The sequence below is a fragment of the Neodiprion virginianus genome, chromosome 2 (genome assembly GCF_021901495.1).
Source record: "Neodiprion virginianus isolate iyNeoVirg1 chromosome 2, iyNeoVirg1.1, whole genome shotgun sequence".
In the NCBI taxonomy this organism is placed as follows: Eukaryota; Metazoa; Arthropoda; class Insecta; order Hymenoptera; family Diprionidae; genus Neodiprion; species Neodiprion virginianus.
The window spans coordinates 17,168,381-17,194,047 of record NC_060878.1 but is presented as its reverse complement, the minus strand read 5'-3'; the positions used below and the strand labels follow the sequence as shown (position 1 = coordinate 17,194,047).

General features: G+C 34.8%; 1 protein-coding gene and 1 long non-coding RNA gene across 3 annotated transcripts; one reads left to right on the top strand and one right to left on the bottom strand.

Moving 5' to 3' along the window:
* Nucleotides 1–91: 91 nt before the first annotated feature.
* Nucleotides 92–23,401, bottom strand: LOC124299294 (uncharacterized). Of its 2 annotated transcripts, none has more exons than XM_046752424.1 (6): nt 23,264–23,401; nt 22,205–22,413; nt 21,976–22,108; nt 17,131–17,264; nt 15,784–15,985; nt 92–697 (listed from the first exon to the last, which is right to left on the bottom strand). In XM_046752424.1, the coding sequence occupies exons 1-6, from the start codon at nt 23,322–23,324 to the stop codon at nt 651–653; spliced, it is 786 nt and encodes a 261-aa protein (XP_046608380.1). In that variant the 5' UTR covers nt 23,325–23,401; the 3' UTR covers nt 92–650. The 2 variants fall into 2 exon arrangements, with proteins under 2 accessions (XP_046608380.1, XP_046608379.1); XM_046752423.1 differs by lacking the exon at nt 92–697 and adding an exon at nt 10,162–13,735.
* Nucleotides 22,887–23,683, top strand: LOC124299313 (uncharacterized). The gene is made up of 3 exons (XR_006906978.1): nt 22,887–23,189; nt 23,266–23,391; nt 23,548–23,683. It is a non-coding gene; the product is annotated as an uncharacterized LOC124299313 (long non-coding RNA).
* Nucleotides 23,684–25,667: the final 1,984 nt, after the last annotated feature.

Here is a 25,667-nt window from a genome sequence, read left to right as displayed (position 1 = left end):
CGTATAAAAAAAATGTTCGGGATAAAATTTTTTTATTTTTGTGTCTAAAATGAAAATGTACAAAAACAAGCGCATGTTCCTATTTTAAAAAAAAACAATGTTGACCTCCAAATGACCTTGTAAACCTCCACCAAATCAAAAGTACAATGACACAGTGTTTTTCACCCTTTGAACCATGAAACTTTTATTTCAAACATGTTTCTTTAAAATGGCCGGTTCTCGAGATATTCTGCTGCGTCAACTTAAATGGACCACCCTGTATACATCCATATACTGTACAATTAGCAGCAGGCTGCATGTAGATAAACGTTGAGAATATGAGAAACGTCTGTGGAAATCGCATTCTTAAAGATTTTTATGATTTTTCAATCTTCAATTAATTAAATACCGGTCAAAGTAGAGTAAAAAGACGTGGAATCAGAACCCGCGTCGAATGAAACTTTTTACAAGGGACAAACCAGAATGAAAATTTAAAAAAACACGGTACCACGATCATTATTTTTTTTTTTTTTTGTTTTGTTAGTAATAGGAATACAAATTTAACGACATTGCTCCTCGGCAGCTATACCAACGAACAGGTTTCAAACAGTGGGAAAAATTAACAGTCGTTGTTAATGTTATGAAATTCCAATGGGATCTTGAATCCGATATTAAGTAACCTTGTGAGCTGTCCAGGTGAGTCCAAAATATTCTTGAGTTGGAATTTATTAATGGTATAAATCGTCAACAGATGCTAAGAAAACGTTTCAATATAAATATTTGTTTGCTGAAACGTTCCGCCTGAAATTCTGGTGCCACGTTGTATACATCTTCTGTAACTTCCCACGCTGAGAAATTGTGAAGTCGGAATTGTAAAATAATAGGTAGTGTGCCGCATAATCAGGGAGATAAATTCAAGCATTACAGAAGTTATCGAAAGGTTGCGTATCGGACCGTATTTTTCGATCGCTTGCTTCTATAATGAGCCCCATAAAAAACACGCCCCATTTTTTACATCAATACCCATCAGATTGTAGATTAAAATAATGTTGAGCACCGCCTAATTACAATTTATAATTAGTTACATTCGAATCCGCATCTGACTTGTGATTTGGGGGGGAAATGAATTGCAAATCACATTTGCATTATACGACACTACAATAACATAATAATTACGTCCGGATTTTGTAGTGATTAAAACGAAGTGCAAGTTACGTTTGTAAGTATTAATTAATTTCGGTTGAATCACGATTTTTATGATTAGTTCATATATTCAGATGAATGACCATTGATCGATTCAATACAATCGATACAATTGATGAATTCAGATTTATATATTAATTAATTATAATTTGCAAATCTGACCAGTATCTATACTCGATCCAATTACAGTTTTTTGTCATAATTAATCACTGCACGAAAAAAAAAATTCAGCTCGTGGAACTAAATATTAGATAGTTACTTGTAAACAGTTCGTCGAACTAAACGTTCTGTTATTGGAAGAGCACTGCATGGTTCGTATAACTGACTGTTAGTCAGCTGTCATAGCTGTACGTTGTTCAGCTCTCTCAGCTAAACAGCTTCGTTCGAAGAGCTAGACCAGAATTTTTCGGCTCCGCTCACAGCGCTTATTATTAAATAGTACAATTATATTGCTATTAGTATTATTTTTCATCATTATTATCATTATTTATTCAGTGTCATTTACATATTTGAATGGACTATTTAAACAATTATCTATCAACTGTATTAAAATCATACACATGGAATTTGAAGGTTATGAAATATGTCAACGCACCAGAGCACAGCGCAACTTACAGCTCTTAGAGCAAAACCATTCAGCTGTGAGAGCTGAACAACTTGCAGCTATCAGAGCTGACTAATATATAGTTGCTGTAACTACAAGATAGACCGTAGAGTGCGTATAGTTACTGGAGCTGTAGAATACAGCTCGCCGAACAGAATTTTTTTTTCCGTGTGCTCTAAATCTCAAACAACATATACGAGTATCGAACTTCCGTATCGTGTGTACAATGTATACTATATGTATTAAAAATAAAAAAAATAAACCGAATTCTATTGTATTTTGTAACGAGGACCAACTAAAATACAATATTACATATAGTATACATTGTAATGTATACATATGTATACTGTACAGATGTCCATTTGTATTTTATTTGGTCCTCATTACAAAATACAATAGAATTCGTTTTTTTTTACTTTTTAATTACACAATACAAATATAATTTGTTACATTTTATAGTCAACTCAATCATTAATTGTACTTGTAGTACAATCAGTAAATGACTAATTACAATTTTGCTCGTCACTGAAGTGCAGTTTGGTGAACTGAGCTATTCGCGTAACAAACTAGTTGAATGAGAATTTTTTTTCATTTCTCGATATGTTATAGTGTTGACGAAGTTTTAATTTGGCAGTTCCTAATGTCTTTATCACAAAAAAATTTCTTTCAATCTTACATGTTTTTCTAATAAAGTCAATGGCCTGATGATTTGATGGGATATCTCATGAATCGTCACAAAATGTAGAAGTACATGGGGCATTCCATACCAAACCGATCGAGATTCTACGGCGAGATCTCAGTTTTTTTTAATAATTTTTTGTATGAGAGTACATGACAAAAAAACGCATCCGGTAATTTTTTCAGAATTTTTCGACCCAGCGTATCTGAGTTATGATTTAAAAACTCGAAAAAAAAACCCCACTTTCTAAAATCTGGAAAAATTCTGAAAAATCTTATTAAATATAACAAAATTTTTGGCGCTTATTAGAAGACGGATATTTCACAAATTCAAAAGATAAATAATAAAAATTATTGAACAAACATATATTATTATTATTGGACTGCATTTTTGACCAAAGAATAAATATAAAATCTCATTATAATATCTCTGAATAGAAATATTTCGGCCTGTATTATAATGAGGTTTCACGTTCATTCTTATGTAAAACGTGCGATCCAATAATAATAATAATTTTTTTTTTTTTTTCAATTTATCGTTTGAAGTTATGAAATCTCCATCTTCTAATAAGCGTCAAAAATTTTGTTATATCTTATAAGATTTTTCAGAATTTTTTCAGATTTTAGAAAGCGGGGTTTTTTTCGAGTTTTTAAATCATAACTCAGATACGCTGGGTCGAAAAATTCTGAAAAAATTACCGAATGAGTTTTTTGTCATGTACTTTCATACAAAAAATTATTAAAAAAATCTGAGACCTCGCCGTAGAATCTTGATCGTTTTGGTATGGAATGCCCCGTATACTGCTTGTTCTTCAACAAATTCTATTACGTAAAATATATTCATTTTACGAGTGACAGGCTTCAATGCGTAATTATTCCATCACGCCCTGTGTTAAAAATCCAATTTCGCACATTTTTTCTCACATATCAGGTCGATGACTAATTCGACGAAAATTTTGTACATATGAGAAGATATTTATGCTTCAAGTTTGACGTACCATAATATGAATGCCTTCCGTCATATTTGATTCCATCGATCTAAATTTCAGCGTTATTTTTTTGACAATTTTTACCTCGTAAATTTCTGGTATCCAATTTCAAAGTTTACAATTCTTACTTTTTCATTGGTTTATTATATCATATTTGAATAAAGACTTTGTCGAGGTAAGATCAATGAGAGCATTTTATTTATTGATATGTAAAAAAACTTAGCGACGTTTCGACATCATCAGGCTACTGATATAAACGAAAGGAAAAAACGCAAATTATTTAACATTGCTTATCTTTTCGTTACATATCTACGCAACATACGACTCTTAAATTTATTCTCAATGGTTAACAGTTTACAGACATTTAATGGAAAACAAAAGTAAAGGAAATAATAAGGTAGAAACGTGTGTTCTTAACAATGATAAGTTAAGTTGCGTATGCAATGTACTAAATGACAGGTTTTAACTGTTAGTGCGTCAAGATAAAAATCACAAAAATATGTTTGACAATAAAGAAACAGGTGTACAAGACTAGATGTATACAGATTTACTTACTTATTATGACATTCCTACTGATTTACAATTAGATGTTCCTAACTTGCCATTATACACGGAAGTGAAGATTTTAAGTTTGTAATCATAAACGATGGTTGATTATCGATTTCTAATAATCGATATCTGATCCATCCGAGATGGCTGCTGTCAAAAATGGCGCCTAATTTCGAATTCCGTACAATGTCATCATATAAACGGCTTAGGTTTTGTACATCTCTTCTTTTATTTACAGTGATGTTATTATTTTTACTGATAAAAATCATTTCTTTGTTATTGCCTTTCAGCCAGTTCGTTTTGGTTGCTAGTACCGATGGATTTTCAAAGTCAAACGAATGTCCTGAATTTAAACTGTGTTGAGCTAAGGCGCAGCTATCAAAGTCGTAATTTTTACTGTTGGAGCGATGGCGTGAAATTCTGTTCTTTAAGTGTTGCGAAGACTGTCCAATATAAATATTTCGGCAATCTTTGCAATTGATCTGATAGATGGTATTTATTTTATCGAGAACAGTAGCAGTGGTTTTCAAATAGGTGGACAGTTTTCTGGTATTGTTAGTAATTTTGTAGGCTACGTCTATTCCTTCGGTTTCTAAAATCTTTTTAATCTTCATTGACATTCTCTTCACATACGGAATAGATGTTACTATTTTTTTATTATTGTCAGGGCTTACATTATTGTTCCAGTTAATTGAATTGAAATGTTTATGTATTCTTTTTTCTTTTAACTCTTCGATAAGTGATGAAAGAAAACTGTTTTGTAATAGTATGGATTTTACTTTTTTCAAACTTTTAGTTTTAAACTTAGGATGGCAAATATTTAAACAACGATCAAGTAAGCCTATTGCAACTGATTTTTTATATTGGATAGAGTGCTGTGAATGAAAATTAATATATCTACCAGACCAAGTGTCTTTGTGAAACCAGTCCAACATAACTTTGTTGTTACGATTTATGACTGTAGTGCCTAGGAAATTTATTCTATTATCTGTTTCTACTTCGTATGTGAACTGAATTTTAGGGTGAAAATTATTGAATTTATCTACTACTAACTGTATGTGATTTCTTTACGTACACAAGATACAATGTTGTCAATATATCTACGGTAAAAAGCTAATTCGAATGGAAGACTATTGATGACTTCAAATTCCAATGTGTAATAGTTTCTTGACCTCGATAATGTTGGAGTAAATATTTTCGTTGGAAATTAAGGTCAGTAACAACACCAAAAAATTGTTTACGTTTCGGCCCGAGTGGTAATAACGTGAAATATTTAAAATTTGATTTTAAAGCGACCACTTTCCGCTTGCACGCTGGAGGATCTACATATTCTAAAATCGATCTATGCTGAAAATTTTCGATTGTGTTCTTAATTTAATTTTATAAACTAATATGAATGCTTGGGAACTTCGTATCGCCGTTTTTAAATTCACAACTGATTTTTATCCTACTTTGGTTTTTTAATTATTGTTTTCTTCGTTTGACATTTTAAATATTCCACGTTATTACCAGACGGTTCTGTAAATATATAATCGTTCCGAGGAGGGCCCCCAATCGGGCCAAAACGTAAACAAATTTTAGTGTTGTTACTGACCTTTATTTCTACGGAATATATTTAGTTCAAGAACAATATTGGCTGATACTGGACTTATAGGTGAGCCCAGAGCAGCACCATAGATTTGTTTATAAAACTGTTCATTGTGTGCGAAGTAGCAAGATTCTAAAATGAGTTTCACAGCTTCAATAAATTCATTTTTGTTCATAGTGATGTGTTGTTTAATTTCAGGCCATTTTTTAGGAATGTTTGTAAATAGAGATTTTACATCCAATGATGAGAGAACATGATCTACAGGTATAGGTATATTTTTTTATGTTGTTCACGAACGACCATGTGTCCTTGACATGATAAATAGATTTACCTACTATATTCGAAAGGATACCACTGCAAAATTTTGATATTTTGTATACTGGTGCATTGACGTTAGATACTATAGATCTAAGTGGAATATCTTTTTTATTGATTTTAAGTTAGAAATATACTTTTGCTGGAAGAGCATTATGCGTTTTCAAATTTTTTGCCACCTGTACGTTTATGAAATTATTTTTTTTGCCAATTATTAATTATATCGTTGACCTGTTTTTCAATCTTGTTTGTAGGATCTCTATTTAGAAGTTCATAAGTTTCTGAATCCTTGAGTACTTTTTGACCTTTAGATATGTAATCTTCTTTTTCCATAATAACAGTGACCTTGCCTTTATCCGCTTCTGTAACAACAAAATTTTTTTTGCTGTTCGAGAAATTACTTAGTTTGATCTATTTTCTCTTTTTCTATGTTATTTTCAGTATTTTTAGATGATTTTTCTGATTTTTATCTTCACACACTAACAGTTAAAACCTGTCATTTGCATTTAAAATTTCAAAGTCGTCATTATTTCTTTTGCTTTCATTCCCATTAAATGTTTATAAACTGTTGACCATGGAGTATAAATTTAAAAGTCGTATGTTGCGTAGATATGTAACGAAAAGATAAGGAATGTCAAACAATTCGTTTTTTTCCTTTTGTTTATATCAGTAGCCTGATGATGACTGGGGTCCCAGTCGAAACGTCGCAAAGTTTTTTTATATATAAATAAATAAAATGTTCTCATTGACCTTACCTCGACGAAGTCTTTATTCAAATATACTCCAATGATCACGAACTTCAACCTCAAATATTATATCATAGACAACAATATGCAATGCGTTCAAATACCTTTTCACGGTGATAATTAGACGAATTACAAGCGCTCATAATTATACCGTGTCACATCCTCGATGCCCTCTGCACCTACCCATTAGTTTTATTTTTGATCTAGACAAGTGAAAAGACTCAAAATTTTGTCAGGACCTCCTTATCGGTCCAGCATCCCTTAAGGATACTGGGAACCAATCGGGAAGTAGTTTAGACAACAGCACGCGAATATTTAAAAAGCGTTGCTTTTCGACAGTTGTCAGAGAGTCGTCATTCATAGTAGTCATTCGGTCTTTAACAAGAAATCATTCTCTCAGTTTTAGATAATCCAATATATCAAGTCGTAGAGTCTGTTAAACATCCGTAAAAGTACGAAATCGATACATCAAGCGCTAAGTGAATTCCGTGTTCCGTTGCTTAGATATAAACTTTTTTTCTCCCATTATTTATAACTAAAACCATTTTAACTATCCTCATAAACCTAAATTAAATAAACGAATAATTGTGTTTTAAAACTTATACATTAGTAAACAAATCAATTACCTTTAACGCATTCATTCAATTAATCCATCTAGTATAATTGTTTATCTTTTCTTTTGAAACCCCACAAGCAAAGTAACACAGTTTACAAGCCAATAAAAGCTAAACAATCAGTCAATTAATACCGTATCCAGTCCTCGCTGAGCACGCAGAGCCGCCCCACAGAGCTCGAATCAAGAGTTAGCAACAAAAGGTAAGTGATCATTTTTATATCAAAATTCCAATAATTCATATCCGGGAAAATTAGTCTGAACTAAGCGTTATATTTGTGGAGTGGTTTGGTCATCAGCCAACCCAGCGCGTAACAACCGCATTAAATTAAATGAACTCCTTGATATTTTCTTTATTTCGCTACCAAAAGTAGTGAACGTTAAATGTAATCAGAAATTCTTGGATTGTTTTATAAATTTGGAGTAGTACGTTTCATTGATAGAAACGAAAAACTGTATTTAAACTAGGTATAAAAACATGAAACTGCCAATCAAACAACAAATGACCGCATTCAATCACGTTTTAATCCTTTTCCACGTCATTGCTTCAACGTTAAAATGACTAAACCATCATTATTTTTTGTGACTTCGTGAAACTGCAAACAAAATACATTTTAATAAAATCATAAAATTTTTCATTCCATCATTCGTTATATAATCTATAACGCAGAACAGTGACACATTCGCAATAAATTTTTTTTTTTTTTTTCATTCAACAGACTCAATGAGAACTAAACAACTGTTTGAAAAAAACACAGCGAACAAGATACGTTTGAAACGAAAAAGTAACCTTGTCGAATCGGTGAACCGGTTGGTATCCCTACTTCCTGCCACATTTGGCAAACATGCTTTTCGGACATTTCGAACTTGTTCCCCGTGGGTAGAACTGCTGTTATTTAGAAAGTGAGATTTTTATTCACCGAGCATAATTATTTCTGTTTTATGTGGGTATATGTACGTATACTCTACACGCATCAGCTTTTTACATCGCTGATACCGTTCAAGAAATTTGCACACAGTTGTTCTGCAGACTCCATGCACGCGTAGGCGTAGAAATGAACGCGTAATCTTCCTCTATGCTTGACTGGTACTCAACAAAATCCTGTTTGAAAGTCTAGGATATCGATTTTTGGAATTCAGTTCCGGCTAGTTCGAAGCATTAAAACATGGTGAAAATTTTTAATTATGTGTTTCGATTCTATTTTTCGATAAAGATCCTATTTACCCGAATTGCACAGCAGGCGTTCCTCATTATTATTACATATTTAGCGTGGAACACGTTAAACTCAGTTTCATCAGTATTGTGTTCAATTATTCTAGTCCTATCGGCTGCAGTCGATGGTGCGTGGAATGTTATATAGCATTGAGGAAAATCCCACGCACATCATCTCAGGATCGGCGGTATCATCGGATTAATTATGGCACAAACAAGACGAAAATGGTATGACGACTTCGAAGGACGTCCAGAGTTCCACTTCGACACGCCTAAGCATTTATTCTTGTATGCACAGCAATAGCGTCACACCGCAATCTTGTTTCTTATGTTTTTGGTTTCAGGTCGATTTACTCAACTGTGCGTGTCATCTTTTCCTGAATAAGTTCCGAAATTCTTAGAATGAGCAATTTCATTTACATATGTTTCACATGAGGTTTATTCAACGAAACGGTTGATCGAAAACGTGGATTAATCGGAAAAAAGATTTGATCAACCGAAGAGTTATTCTGAAAAACGATTAATCCAAAAGATCGCTGGTTGCAACCTTGATTAATCCATTGATCGATCAATTGGAAACGTCGATTGATGGAAAGTCTACTTTGCACAAAAAAAAATTGTTCTCAAGCAAGTACAGTGTGCTAATATTCATGCCAAAAGTTTTAGAAAAAACGTGGATCATAAGTAAGGACGGTGATGACATATTATTACAAGGTATTGGGAAGAAAGTAATTTTATTCATTCAATGTCTTGTTATTGATTGACAAATCACATACCTATGCAAAAAAAAAAAAAAAACGTATAAGGATTTACAGTTTGTGACAGCCCGTGAAATTGCACAATTTGCAATTTTCTTTTCACATATAGTTACTGTTTTCAAAAACTTCGCCTTTTGTAGTCACCGGATTCCCCGCTAAGCTGCTCTAATTATGGCATTCAGCGAAAGGAAAACGGTTCATCGACCTTAGTTATTAATTATAATATATATTGACATAGTGTAGATACAAATAATAATATTTCGTGAACACCTGCTTCGAAAGTTTGATTTTCGAAGCTTGTGGAGCATGTGTAAGTAAAATGCCCCATTTCCGAACAGTGCGATCAAATAACATTGGCACATGCGCACCATTGAAATGCTATATTTTACACACTAGGGTTATATTTGGTTCGTGCGCACTTCCGAATCACTCAATTTTACGCACTGTGCCTGTGAGCGTAAAATACCCAGCTCAAATTTTACGCGCTGTTAGTGGCACCTTCTCAAATTGAACTTTCCTCCACAGGTGTTGAAAAAAGTAGCGATGAGCGATAATTGACTCGTGTGATTACTGGGCTCGCCGTGGTTCATTCTGCAATCTCCACAGTCGTCGGAAATCGCCCACTTTCCGCACTCGCAACGCAATGTGCTATCAATATTGTACATCTTGATCACTTCTACGATGCGTGACGTTAGAACGGTCGATTGTTTTATTTCTCGACGCGATACTTCGGAAGTGAATTAATTTGAATATACATGTATTCTATGTTCATCTTATACGTAGTTACAATGGCTACAGTGTCACCGCTGCAAGGACTTGACTCCATTGTAAATAAAGGTACAAAGAGGTTCACAAATGGTAAATTAATTGATCACTCAAATGAAAATTAATATGCATTGGGATCCAACATATTGTAATTAGCCGCCATTTTACGGAATGAAATCCATTGATCGAAAACCGAGCTGTATGTTTGGCTTTGAGAGTCTTTTTTTTTCTATGGTCTACTGCAAATCGGTTATTGTGACAAAGTAAAAACAGCCAGTTTATCGAGTTTTTTTGCACCTTGATATCACCGTATTTTGCCCCTACAAAGATCAACTGTTTCTTCGGTACTATATTGCTTGTCCTGATATGTTCGATCGCAATCGACGATTCACGCTCATTTCCTTGCAATCATTACGCAGCCGATCGATTTGATATTTTCAATCGTATCGTTACAATATGGCAATTTTGATAATTTGCATAGATACATATATTACAATATCTTTGTGAGCGCTACAATTGTAGACAACAACTTACAATTATTACCGGCGGAACGCATCATATAAGCATCAGATTTGGATAAGTGGCAAACGAGGAAAAAAGTCTTTACACTGATTTGCGATCGCTTGCTTCTGTCTATTTGGCGTGGGGACTACCGAGAAGGATCGTAAAGTTTACAGTCACCTTTCCAATATTCAAATCGTATTCTCGGCTATAGCGACACACAAAATTGACAAAAAATCGAATGCCGTAAAGTCGTATTCGTTTCCAACCTAATTAGGGAAACGTTATTCCATTTGTCAGAGGAAAGAAAACATTTTTCAAATTCAGAATGAACAAATTTTGCCACGTAAAACTGACGATTATTGATTAGTAATTCGCAATTACGTTTAAATACTCAGATCGAACAATTGCAGCGACAAAAATTTTCCATTTTTTAAATTTCAACACTGTGGCAGATGAAGAGTTCTTTTTATTTCTACTGTACATGTGGCGATATTATATTTTTCCTAATTCTCTCTAGTCCACGTCGTTTCGTTAGTCCCATATCATTATTATTTTTGTTTCATTTTCAATTCGAAATTGGAAAGGATTAATTTTCGGGTTTTTATTGTAATTATAGGTATTTCCGTCGAAACACCCTTGAAAACCCGCATTTTCGCACTTGCGAAGTGGCCGACAAGTTCCATGTCCATTTCCTGGCGAAGTGTGTATGAAAACCGGAGTTTCTTGCAAAGAAAGGAAGGCGATCCGCCCTTGATACACAATGTCCTATTTCTGATCAGTTTTGTTTCAGTTATTATAGGTTATGTTCGGGGTTACTATCGCCCTATAGCCGATCAATGTATTCCTCGTGAAGATCTGCGACTGATGAGTTTTTTATTTCTCATCAGAAATTTGTCGTCTGCGAACTACAGCCGTTTGAAATTGGCCAATCCGGTAGCATCTGATGGCTCAGAACAGGGTTTTGATCGCCTCTAATAAAATTCACACAACTTTAGAGAGGCTCATTATAAAAAGCCTATAAATTTAGAGTGACGATTATAATCCAAGTAACTATACAGACCCTGATGATAAAACAATTATCTTCTGTGCTTATACAGAGCATTTAACTGTTTTATCATCAGGGTCTGTGCTTATACACAGCAGTTAACTGTTTTATCATCAAGGTCCGTAGAGTTACCAGGATTACCTTTTACAATCAGCCTCTCTCAAGTTAAGTGAATTTCATTAGGGACCATCGAATTTTGATCGTCATGTGCTCGGCAGCTGTCCTAAGCCATCTACGTGTCAAATATTCCTACCATTTACATAAAAGTCTATTCGATATTATACCTACATATATTACACGTGTACACATATATATAAATCTGTCAAGTGGCGAAACTCTTATAATATACGTATTTTGTAATTTACATACAAATATAATACACACGTGAAATCGTATTTATTGTATATATAAAACATAGTAATTTTTATGTGTTACATTGATTTGATTCACACGCGTTTACGTCACGCCTAACCAGGAACGGAAGTTTCGTCACCTGACAGACATGAATACACATAAAATGACGTGTATAACGTGTTCATTTATCTATTCGTTCATATTTATGTAGATTAATGTTTAAGGTTGCCTTGTGGAGTTAAGCTCTTATGATTCATAGAATCATTCAAACACAAATTTGCGTATAGTACTTGACATAATTGTTATTCCCATGCGTTAACAATCGTTTCAAAGTTGAATTGAACAAGGCTCTGTATATCATGCCAAAAATATAATAGACGATACAATATGTATAAAATTCAACTTCACGATTTTTAGACAGCTTGATCATATTTGTGGTTATTTAGTCAACTCGCGTTAACGGTACCTTAAAGGCATCTATACAGCTACTTATATACATATGATATGCAAACTTCACATTTACTATAATTATATACTACATTGATTCACATCATTATGCTTTCCTAAAAAAGGACGTTCAACAGATGAATTTGGCAAACCCGGTCTGTGTTTATTATTATACCTGTACCATCGGGATCCAACATATCGCAAGACGCCATCTTTTAATCGAAAATGTGGAGCTCAGAAATGATTGCGTTTAATTTTGAAAGTGTTTTTCTCGCCTCTTTTTTACCAAGCATCGATTCAACACAAGAAAATCCCAAAATTACAGTGATGCACAGAGTTTTCCGTACCTTGATACTGACGGTGTTTTTTTTTCCAAACGGCGTGCTTTTTGGCGCCATATTACTCAGCCACGCCTATATGCTGAATCCCAATTAATCAGTACAATTAACGCGAGCTAATTTCATGTAAATCGCTCATGGGTATATATTTATATACCTTGAAATAGTATAAAGAGACTGATGTAATTGATCCTGTTGACGTGAAGAATTATTTTACTTTTAATTTTTATTTTATCTTTACCTATTTCTTCTGCATCCTCAAATTTGCCACAAAAATATATAATATATTGAGAACACGTATAATTATTTGTTTACTAAGCCAATAAAGTAATTGTCGGTCGCCCATACATGTATAAAAAAAGAATAAAATTTATGCCACTCATAAGATGCAACAGAGAGTGCAAGATCAAGTGGAAATATAATCCAACCTTGGCATGATTCCAATTTAAGTACATATATCGATAACTACAGGGAAGAAGGCCCGTAATGGAATTAACAAAACCAGTCCAGTTTTTTTCTTTCAATGACTTGTTTCCTAACTTTCCGATTAAACTCAAAAGCATTCTGCTGATTATGTCCGCCAATATAACTGTGTTATTTGAATAAAGTTTTGCAAAAATCAGAAATAAATAACGAAAAATCGTACATCGTGAATCGTCGATGGTCTGCGGTAATAAAACAAAACGATTTAAGAAACCTGAAAAAAAAATATAAAAATTTTGATATTGTTCTCCCCTGTTTATATTATCGTATATTTAATATTTATACCCGCAATGGTTGATTTAAACTTCAATATATTTTCCAAGTTACCATGCATCGTTGCATTTTTAATTATTATCCTGTTAGATTTATAAATATATACGTATATATAAGTAAAATATTTTTATGATACAATAAGATTTAGACCTAATAGTTTTACGACTATCGATTGCAAATAATTAGTTATTCCGTTAGTCGCGATAATTCCGCTGATTGTCAACAAGACGGCGTTCTCTCGGTGACAGCTGGACGCCGTTGACGGAGTGAGAGGAACAGAAATGATTTTAACTGAAACACATTGTGAAAAGGAATTATAAAAACAATGCGGAATGCAGATTTTTAAATCTGCATAAACATTTTATACCGGTTCAATCTCGTAAAATGGCCACAGTATTGCAGGAACCTAACTTATCGGGCGATGCCATCTGTCTTTTATAGTTTTAAAAGTTTTGTTTTCCATCGTTTTTTTACCACAAATCAACTTAATCCGACAAAATGAAAACAATCTATCTCACACAGAGCTTTCCGTACCTTGATATAGGTAAAATTAACCCAACACTATCAGCTGTTTCTGAAATCGACGCCATATTGTTCAGTCACGTCCGTTTTAGGAGTGAAATTAATGTCTGCCGTTCATTAGGCGTACTTCAAACCCTCACGGAAAAATCTTCAACTCGGGTGTAAATTCTTACCTCCAACTCATAGATAATACTGAAATTCGTATAAAAATAAAATCGAGGGGACAAATTTATGCACAAGCTAAAGGTTTTCTCCGTGAGGGATGTAGCGTCCTGGTCGAAATTACCGACCCCTAGAATTTTTTTGAATATCTCCAAAACAGCGCATCGAAATCGTTTGATCCTATGGCCTTTGATATTTCTTGAGGAATAGATTTCGGTGAAAGTATAAAGTCGATCCAAATCGACGAAATTTTACGTCACTGCGTCGTGTGAATCATAAAATGTGGGCGTCTTACTTGCGTCGATTGAAATCTGTGCCTAGAAACCTTTTATCTATTCCTCAAGAAACATCTAAGAGCGTATAAAAAAGCGATGTAGATTCACCGGAAAAAACTCTGAGGGTCACTAAGTTCGACCAGAACACCGCCTTAACCCTTTCATGCATATATTTTTCCTTACATGCGATTCACTTGAAATTCTGCAACCATGGGCTTTCGGGATCGCTGATTACGCAACTGAACTCGAAATTCGAAAATTAAAAATGGTGGATAGACAAAAACAGGAAAAAAACTTCGGAGAAAAATGTGTAAAATTTTTTACTGTGTATTAAATTTGCGTCAAAACTGGCACTCGGATTATCATGGTAGATTATCAGAGAATACGTTTCTTTTCTTGATAAGTACGAATATATGTATATATTATAGACTTAAAACTATTTCAGGGACCATTTGGAAACAAAAAATTCGACGTTTGTTACCAAGAAAGTAGTTTGATAAATAAAAAGCTGCAAAAAAAAGGTGGAACACTGAACGCCCCAGCGTGAATTAAGGGGGTATTCTAGTGTAGAGGCATGAATTTGAGGTGTTTTTTGAAGTGCTATAAACAAAAAACAAAAAATATTTTTACCATCCATTTTTTTATCAGGCGTTTATTATTATTTCACGATTACAAAAAAAAAAAACAAGTCAAAAAATACAAAATTGAAAGTGCTATGAGTTGTTGAAGTGGGGGGTACAAAAAAAATGGCGCGCCAATGTTGTCACGATTTCAAGCATTTTGAAAATCAGAAAAAAAAAAAAAAAAAGATTATTAATCTACATAAATGCAGCTATCGTACTAACTAAAAAAAAGTCGAAAAAATTTTTTTTTTTGCCAAATTATGGCTGTCCGAAAAAATAATACGTTTTTTTTTGACTTTTTTGGACGTTTCTGAATTTTTTAAAAATAGTAAAAATTATTATTTCGTTATAATAATAGTTCGTGCGATAGAGACATGTATTGAGAAGATTCTCACCAAATTTCAAGTAAATCGGTTTAATAGAACTTGAGAAATCATGTCAACCGTTTTGAAAAATGTAGTTTTGAGAAAAACGCGTTTAAAATTTCGAGTAAAATTCGTTCCAGCCGAGCCAGTATTGAAGACGTGTCACTAAAATAGCTATATCTCTGAAAATAATTGAAATTTTGACTTGTCCTTTTAAGGACACATTCTTGAAAGGTTAAGCTTTGAAAATATAAAAAAAAAAAAATCGATTTTTTCAAATTTCTACACTAGAATACCCCCTTAAAGGGTCAAGACGGTACTGGGTAGCACAGAAAATGAGGCAGAGAAAAATTCTTTGACAACGCGATTTGTAAACTATATTGTACACTCACTTGACTTAGTCTCTGATTTGAAATCAGCATACTGCCCGTTCTGCATCGGGTAAGTTGGTATCGTTGAATTGCAACTGATCTCTAAACGCCCGTTCTCACCGGCATGCAGAGCTGATACTTCAATGCTCAATTGCGCAACCGTTGACATCAGCTGATTTTCACGTGTTTTAATGGGAAATGTTCTGACCAGGAAAACGTCAACCTGAAAATAAGGTCCACGATATAAGAAAACCCACGGATCACCATATCCAACAAAAGACCATGACCGAACGCCAATTGTATTCGGCTGATTAAAAATTTGGACATAATTATTCCGACAATCGACGAGCGATATGATTATATTTTTACATCTCTTGTTCGTAAAATTTGACCATATGTTATTGTTCGTATAGAGAACGTTGAGAATAAAAATATCTATTATAGCGTGCCACAGTGCGAGTGAAATAATCGTATACATTTTTAATCGTGTACGTACAAATGAGGATGCATATCCAGGAAATAGTGCGAGGCATGCGTTTAAATTGCATTTCAATACAAAATAAAGGATAATATAACTATTGTGCAGAGTCAAGGTCAGAACAGGACTGATGAATACGTGTATTGTCGGTTATCAAATTAGGCGTATCGCTTCGCACGAGAAGGTGAGCGTTAGTTTTACGTCACTTAATAAACGCATAAATTTTACTCAAAGTTATTATTATATTGGCGAGGCACGTCTTCGTTGCCAAATACATTTATCGATGATCGATTGTAGTTTCTTGTTACATTGTTTCACTCCTCTCGCAGTTTTTCTGGATCCTATTCTTAGCCACTCGAGTAGGCGATACACCGAATAATCACACGCTTTTGAATACTCGATGAAGTCTTATTGCTTGTTTTTTTTTTTCTTCGCTCCAGCCTTAGAATTTCTATAACGCTCCTGGGCCAAACTTGAAGCGATTTCGATACACCGATACATTTAAAACAATCCGGTGGCGACGTTATTTTCTCCCTCAAAGCTTTTCCGGTTTTTTCTTTCTATCATAGGCAATTATACAAGTGCACCGCAAGTTTGTGTCATTCGGTATTCAAACAATATACAATTACGTACGTTGTCAGAAGAATTGAATTGAGAGTACGAATTTTTAAGAACAGCCAGACAACAAAGAGATAAACGCAAAATTTTCGTGGGATTAATTAATTCATATAATTTTTAGCCGTAAAAAATATTGAAGGTAATAGAAAACAAATGGAGAGAGAAAGAAAGAATGAGATAGTACGTCGGAAATCGATGTATCGTAAAAATAAAGAAATCAAACTGAAGGCAAACAGAGATTATCGATATAATATATCTTGTTGGTAGTTTACCTCTTTGCCATTTATGAACCAAGTTATATGGGGAGCCGGATGTGCGGGGGACGAAGTACAATTAGCTTCAAGGATTTCTCCCACAACGTAATAAGGCTTCTTAAATGTTATACGTGGATCTTCCGATTGAGGCACTGAAAATAACACAACAACAAATTATCATACATCGGTTTCATCCGTTCGACGGGAACGCGAGCCGGTATTCGTTCGATTTCGCCTCCTCACCGTCGATCGTCGATAGGTAGACATTTCGTAGTTTGTACAATAATCATTAATGAAAAAAAAAAAAAAAACAATTAAAAATACCGAAAAATACTGATATTCGAAAATCCCACGCGTTCCAAATTAAAACGTACCACTGCGCAATTTTATTGACACTCCGAGCCGCGGACGACAAACCGACGCGTGACATAATCACCCGATAACGATTAATAACGGAACACAAAAATTCCCATTATTGTAAAAATCTTGCACGCTGAAAAATCAAATTTACTTGCTAACCAATTGTATTCTTAATCCGAACCGTGGATGGCAAATCGACGTGTAACGTATAATCACATAATCAACAACGACTCTGTGAATTGCCTCGAGATTTCGAAAAGTGGAGCAATATCTGCGGAATACCAAACATCATCTTAAGGTAGTACCGTGATAGCAGCAGTCCTCAACTTCCAGAGAAATATCCCCTGTATAAAACATTATAACTAAAGTAAAAAGACCTTTGCGTCTCCTCTCACATGCGCAGAAGTATAAAAATTTTCCCATTGCGTCTCTTGTCTGACGTGGCAACGTTGCATTCTAACTCAGTATCTCTTGCCCCTCAAGCATGTGTTGTAGAGAAATGTATTGTTATGAAATCAGTTTGAGGTTAGTTATAATTGGAGACTGAAAATAATAGACAATGACTTCGCGATTAAATTTAGACATTTATTTCAATTCGTTGGGCCTTTATGGCATTTTAAACTTCCCGCGTAGGGCAACGTTGCCAAGTCACTATTTCTCACAGGTCAGGTTATGAGAGAAAGTTTGAAAATCATTAAAAGCAACAAACTTTAAGAATTGTTTACAAACAAATGAATACTGCTTGTTTATGTTTTTTTTTGAAAAAAATTACTTGTTATATCCTCAATTAATAATTCTCAGTTTTTAAAAAAAAATCTAAGAAAAGTATGGCTGTCATTAAATAAAATGCTCGCTCTAACTACGGTCGGGATAGGGAATACATGTAAATTGTACGACTTTTGATCGCTAATATTGCAAAATTTAGTACCGCAAGGACTATTAAAAAAATTCCTACGTATAAAGGACACTTCAAATTATGTGTATTCAAAAATTGAAAGATATTGTAAGAAAAGTGATTTACCACGGTACTACCTTAAGTATAAAATGGTTATGCACGCTGTAATATGTACGCGCGTAATTTAAACTCCTCCCTCTCCTCTGATTATTTTCACTCCTGTTGAGTTGTTTGAGGGGCGATTTATTCTTACATTTCACAATTAGGCATTTGGTATGAAAAATACGAGCCCGTCATGTTTTGATATACATCAAGGCCGATTAACGTACTCTTTATTAGTTACATAAACAACGATAAATGAAAAAAGCGTCGGATCAATTCAATGAGAACATTATGTCTGTATGGTACATGATCGCACGATTGTCCTCCTCCCTGTGAGTTGACGCTTGGCCTGTGTTTTTTGTTCGCACATAAACTCGTGCCTCGCAACAGCCAGTCGAGCTTTTCGTCAATTTTTTCTGTGTGCCGTTTACACGCGTTACGTATTTCGCAGTTCTCAGTCCTCTTCGTTTGCAGGTTTAAGTGAACCTGATGTAAATCCCCGCGGGAAGACCAGAGTTTTTATTTTTCTTTTTTACAAATACGTAGACCGTGTTCTCATTCTCATTAACGTACATCTTAACAGTCCTCCGTAGCCATTGTGTGACATTTTGCTCTTCCAAATTTTCCTCCTCTCTTTTCTCAGAGTATATAATTTAAGTGCTTCGGCTTGGCGAAGGGGAAAATTTCACGCTACGATATTTGTTAAGGGAACGATTTTGCCGCTCCGGCTGTTTTTTTTTTTTTTTTTTATCACTTCAAGAACACCCACGGCGACTCTGTAACGACCTATTAAAGCTGTGCGCCAGCTTCGTTATCACTTTCCGCAATTTCACTATCAGAACTGTTCGTTGATTTGTTTATAAGTAATTATCACATCAATTCAGCACTGTAGTTAAGATTTTTTTTTTTTTTTTTTTTTTTTATATCTTATAACATTATTGATTTATAGTTGTTTTAACTTTGCCTTTCACGGCCAAAAATGGGACAATGTGCTATCTATAACCCTCTCACGTCATGCGCCCACCTTATGACTACGTATACGTATAATGTGAGTATAATTAGTTTTTCTATTTAGGCTGTGGAATGGGTATTGAGGACGTAATAACGACACGTTTTAAGAATGTTCAGCCCCTTTGATCAAGGCGGTCATGGAATTCTCGTAGAAAAAAAAAAAACTTCAGTAATTAAAGACGTCATCGTCGAAAGTTCGGTCGATGATAGAATTCAATATTTAGTTCAGAATTATCGGTATCTTTTGTGCAATGAACCAACACTGTGAAAACTTTAAATTTCATTAAATTTTTATAGTGATTATATATTTATACTCATTTCATTCAATGTAACGTGATTATACGAAAAGAGCTTGATCAAAAGAAGAGCTAAACATCTTGATAGAGTGCAATCTGCACGAATATTACAACTGTTGCATGCAAGATAATTCACTCGAATTTAATATAGGATATGGTATGCTGTATAAATTTTCTACATGTGCGAGTGATCCGTCTTGCATTATACATTGCATACATAACAATGTTTCTGAATTCTAATGTTATAAAATAAGTGGGCAAATCCTTCTTAAGGGTGTGCAGTACTCCTACCCTTACCGACCGAGTAAACTCACCCTTTTTCTTCCTATATTGAATAAACAAATGAACGGAAGGTGCTCAAATTTCGACAGTGCGTCGCTCTTTCGTAGCGTAATTCCGGAAAGTTACTCATATCCCGAAAATCGTCAAAAAAATGTATGGTTTTTTGAGACGTATTACTATTTCCACATTTACCGCGTTTCAGCTGGCAAAAAGTGTATAGTTGTGGTACTTTGCGCAATTCCGGAAAGAATGAGAAGTAAAATGAGCCGTCGTGAGACTATTTTCAAGAAATTTTGCTCATCATTTTACTCCTCATTCTATCCAGAATCGCGCGAAGTATCTCAACTATGCAGTTTTTGGCTTCTGAAATGCGAGAAATGTGGAAATCGTAACACGTGTCAAAAAATCACACATTCTTTGACGATTTTTGGGACATGCGTAATTTTCCTGAATTGCGCTACGAATGAGAGATGCACCGTCGAAATTTGAACCCTTTCCATCCATTTTTTAAATTTAATATAGTTAAGACAAAGGGTGAGTTTTCTCGGTGAAAAAAGGTAGGAGTATTATACACTCTTAATCAGCGTCTAAATTGGTTTCATCACAATTGAGCATAAAATATGAATCAATGCGTTATATTTCATTTTCGTAATTCGTTTCGCTGGTTTTTGTGCTACTGAGATTTGATAAATTATTTTCTGCGCTAACTTCGTAAACAACGCGACTACGTTGTAGTTTTTGACAAGAGGTGGCACAGAGCATGTATAGGATTTGTGGCATATAGGGACATATCTTGATTCGTTTGAGTTTTGCACTCGTTTTCGATTTTTGCGGTGCTTTACACTCGTCAAAAAATTCTTATTTTATGCGCACTTGCTACGAAAATAACTACTTAGAATTAAGAAAAATATTGTATCGGAATCCTCCGATTCGAAAGATCTAACAGTTTCTAGGATGTCTTTTGTGCGTTGATATCTGTGAAATTAATTTAAAACGATCAGTTGATCATCGCTTCCGTCACCACGTTGCCGTAGGTAATTACGTCAAAAATTTCAGGACCCCAATGCATATGAGGAAATTTTTTTTTCGAGGATATCTTAAAATGAATCTTAAATATTCAATATACGGCTGTCAAGCAGGCGGTATTCTCCAAATTATGGATTCATATCCTTCGCCCGAATGGTGGGAATTTAAGGTTACAATTTTAAAGGGGTTCAAACTTGAACGTTTCTGCTTCAAAATCGCTTTCATACAGATTAATTAACAACTGCGTACATAAAAAGAACCAATGATTATGACGAAGTACACAGCTAAAGTTTCCGATAGCCAAAATAGCAGTCGAATAAATCACAGTCACATCTGGAAAGCCTACTGCAAAAATTTAGTCATACGTGTTGCATAAATTATCATCATATATCCTGCGCATTATTATCTTCGTCTTTCGACTATCACATAATTTTCCTCTCAACAGTAACTGACGTCATAATCTCATCCCGTTATAATCACCGCAAATGATACCATGCCAGAAATATGATTACTTTATTGTTATTATTACTGTAGTGAAATAATTTATGCAAGAAATTAACAATAATAATAATAACGTCTATCAAAAGTACGAATAAGTTGTAAATGTTAAAGAGTGGATATCGCAGTACCAGAAATTAAAGAACAGATTTATATCAGAATCTCTGTCTGTCATTCAGGGCTTTCCGTAATTAATCTAATTTCCGAATTCGTGAAAACTGCATTTTAATACAACGAGCTATCGACGTTGTAATTGAACGTCATCGAAATACACCCTATTTAAGCAATCGGTCAATCGATCCTGCAACAGTGCGTTCAAGCATTTATTTGTTCTTCACGGACCGCAGCGTAATTTAGCTAATTCCGTACCCTATCAATGTAACAAAAACTTACCAATAACTTCCATGTTTACGGAATCCGAACCCACAGTGTAAATCGGAGTCGCCATTGACACGTCGCAGGAATAAACTCCAGACGCCTCGAATCCAACGTCCTTCAACTTAATCACGTTCATCGCAGACGTTGGCTGAAACGCGTTGCAAAAGAATTGTTTAATTCTTTCACATTATGGAAAAAGAAGAGAAACAACGTATTATTTGACGACGAGCTTTCTTTTCCGTACCTGCAATTCGGCCCCTGGAACTTTGTGCATCTGAGTTGGTGGTGTCCGATCTTTGATGTACTGAAATATCTTGTACTCATTTCGTATGAATTCAATCTTATGCAAAACATTCTCAGATACGCTGTGGTTGCAGATTAATGTTACAGTGCTTCGATATTCTACGTATCTGGGTACGTCTAACTGTACCCAAACGACTACTGCAGCTGTATCTGAAATGCACAATGTACACCGTGTTTCACTCATCCTTGATTGAAACAAACAAATCGAAATATATTCAAGCTGTATAAGCTTCGAAAAATAAAAACACGATTTTGGAGTTCGAGTAGTTTGATCAATTACGCTCACAAACGTCGGGAAACGCTAGGCAAGGAGTATATTGTAATTATACAAAGAAATGAAAATAAAAAACTTGATTAAAGTCTGTGAAATTTCGTGTCAACATTGCCTTTGCATCTACTTTCGCCACGTAACACGGTGCTCGCATAACATTTTCGCGGCATATCGTTCAAAATGGCGTCCAGTCAGGTATATCGATACTCTATAAACCTTATAAATCTCAAAGTCTGAAAGTAAAGTTACATTGAACACATTGAACAACCTTGATTCTTAACTTTACAGCGTTTTAACGGAAGAATTCACGAATTAATTGAAATCTGAAAGTCGTGTCCATGTCAATCCAAGACTGACAATAGATCACCGCTCAGCCCGTATTTAACGAGAAAAGGAAAATCCATACATTGTATTAGCCGATGGCCGTCATCGACTCAAATGTACACCACGAACTTACTTGTCGCATTTGCATTCACGTCAGAAGATGAAACAAATTCTTTTTTCACAGGTTCTCGAATCAATAAATATGCGGTTCACCAATCCCTGACCTTTTACACAACGCTAAATTGTGCGTTCAGTAATCGGGGATTGAGAATTTAAAAGGGGTGAGAATCTGCGTGGCACTTCAGATCGTGAAAGAACCTTTGGAGCGACTGTGAGAGCGAATTAAATATACAAAAAAGCGATATGCTATGAATAAACCTTGAAAATAACTTGATTCCAACTTACAGGAATAAATCTGAAGAACGTAGACGAGGACAACTCGCTTCCAATCCACTTGACACGGCATTTTAACAGTACTTAAATGGGTGGCGTGTGTTTACTGAGGGGATAAATTACGGTGTGAAGCTCGCAAGGTTTCAGCTATTCTCTATAATATCAACATTATCCTTCGTGCCGTGTTGTAATGTTGTAATTTAATACGGTTTAACATAGATCTACATCAATGATGTGCGTGTATGTTTATTTATTTAGATTTTTCTTTCCTCTATATAAAAGTGCCTATGTTACAGTGTGTTACGAATGGGTGCTTTACACTACGACAACATCGAGTGCCCAGTCGGCGCTTCAACTAAGCGTTTCGATCCATTTGACTACGCCGACTCCTTCTGAGCTTGCGCCCGTCGCTGCTTTCAGCAGCCACCAGCAGCTACTATACGAACCGGTGAAACGCCCGCCGGATCATCGGAGGGTCGCCCTTCTGTCCCCTTCTCGGTCAGCCACGAAGGACCTCGGCTTTCAGGGCTGAACCAGATGCGCAGGACTCTCTGCGCTTACTGACGTCATTCAACCAGTCAATTCACAAATCCCTATCTAGGTTGATTATGTTTATTATTTACGTTGTGTACTAGGGTTCGTTTTGCTTTCGTTGTGTCACTTTAATCGATGTGAAGATGCGGTCCCGCGGAATTGTGACGTGGTGCCATGCCGAGGGAAAGACCCCCCTTGAAATCTGGTGTACACCGGACGAAATGTGAAATCTTATAAAAATGTGAGCCGAAATCTTGGAAATCTTTGAAAACACACGAAACACAGAGAAATGTAACTAATTTTCCCCCAAAATATTATGTACTCATGATTGTTTTACAGTCATTCCAACAGTAACTGCAGTTGGTAGGTATAACATATCAACCGTCAAAATCGAAACGTCATATTCCTGCAAGAATTGTTATGATACTTAATGTGAGTTCGCTGAAAAAAGTGATATTTATTGTATTGTAGATTTATTTCAACAAATATTTTTTTGTCAACAGAGAATAAAGTTTAGTTAAAATTTCAAGCAATTGTATAAATAAACGCAAGGAAAAATAATAGTAATCGTATTGAAAGCGAAGGTCTACATACGAGGTTGTAGTGTATATGGTGTGAAAAACCGCTAGGTGCAAATAAGAGGAAATCGATGGCCCCTAATAAAATTCACTTAACTTTAGAGAGGCTGTTTATAAAAGACCTGGCATAACGATCATAATCCAAATAACTCTACGAACCATGATGGTAAAACAGTTAAATCCTGGGGGATGAAGATGATTTTTTCATCATCAGGGACTGTAGAGTTACTTGGATTATAATCGTCACGCCAAAGTTAGGTCTTTTATAATCAACCTCTCCAAAGTTCAGTAAATTTTAACAGACACCATCGAAATATAGGTAAGTAGATGGCTGCTTTAACTAAATGTAACGAGAAGATAGTCACGGAACGTTTTTATATATTGGGCCCACGAAGTAGTAGTTGGGCCAAATCTGTAAATGTTGTACATTCTAAATGCTGAAAGCCCAACAAAGCAAGAAAAATGCTAGGATCGAAAGTTCAAGAATCGCGTACTCACGCTAAGATGCAACGGAATAGAAATGTTATTCCAGCAGTATTTTCTCAATAAAATTTTCCTACGTCTTCAATACATTACCTGAATAAATTTAATATTAAGATGTAAAAGCATCTATATCGATACGTTAATTAGTATTATTCATTCAGGCAGAAAATAGATTTAAAAGAGCGAACGCGGGCAAATTTATAAAAGTTTCTGCGTAAAGCTCCTACTCATAACATGTATAAAACAAAGCATATAAATAATGATAACGTATATAATATAAACGTTGTAAAATGATGTAATTTATGATTAGATACTATTACTAGTACCAATTGTAAGTATTCCATATGTAATAAAAATGACGACGACTTCGAATGCGATCGCCGAAGTCAAAACATGATCCAGATACCGGGTTAGGTATGTTGCCCAATCAGAAGTTTTGATTAATTAGGCGTTTTACTATTCTTCTTCTCAGATGTGGATTGATAATCCGGACTTTGAACCATCAATGAAATTTCTAACCCAATTTATTGCTTTTCGTCAGCATTCATTAGTAGATCCGTGCTTGCGCATGCCGTAAATATAGACTACGACGTATACATACCTATAATCTATATATCTATGTATATGGTACGTACCCAGTCCGAAATCGTACATTTAGCGAATCTCACAGCAACCTTTGTACGAGGCGCGCCAAGCGTTCAAATCATTTTGTACCAAGATCGAATTACCCAACTCAACACAGCTATTTCTGCACACCACGCATGATGTACGAAATTGTTGTACCAAGCTGTAAATTGCGAAGGTTAGCATGACTTGCTGAA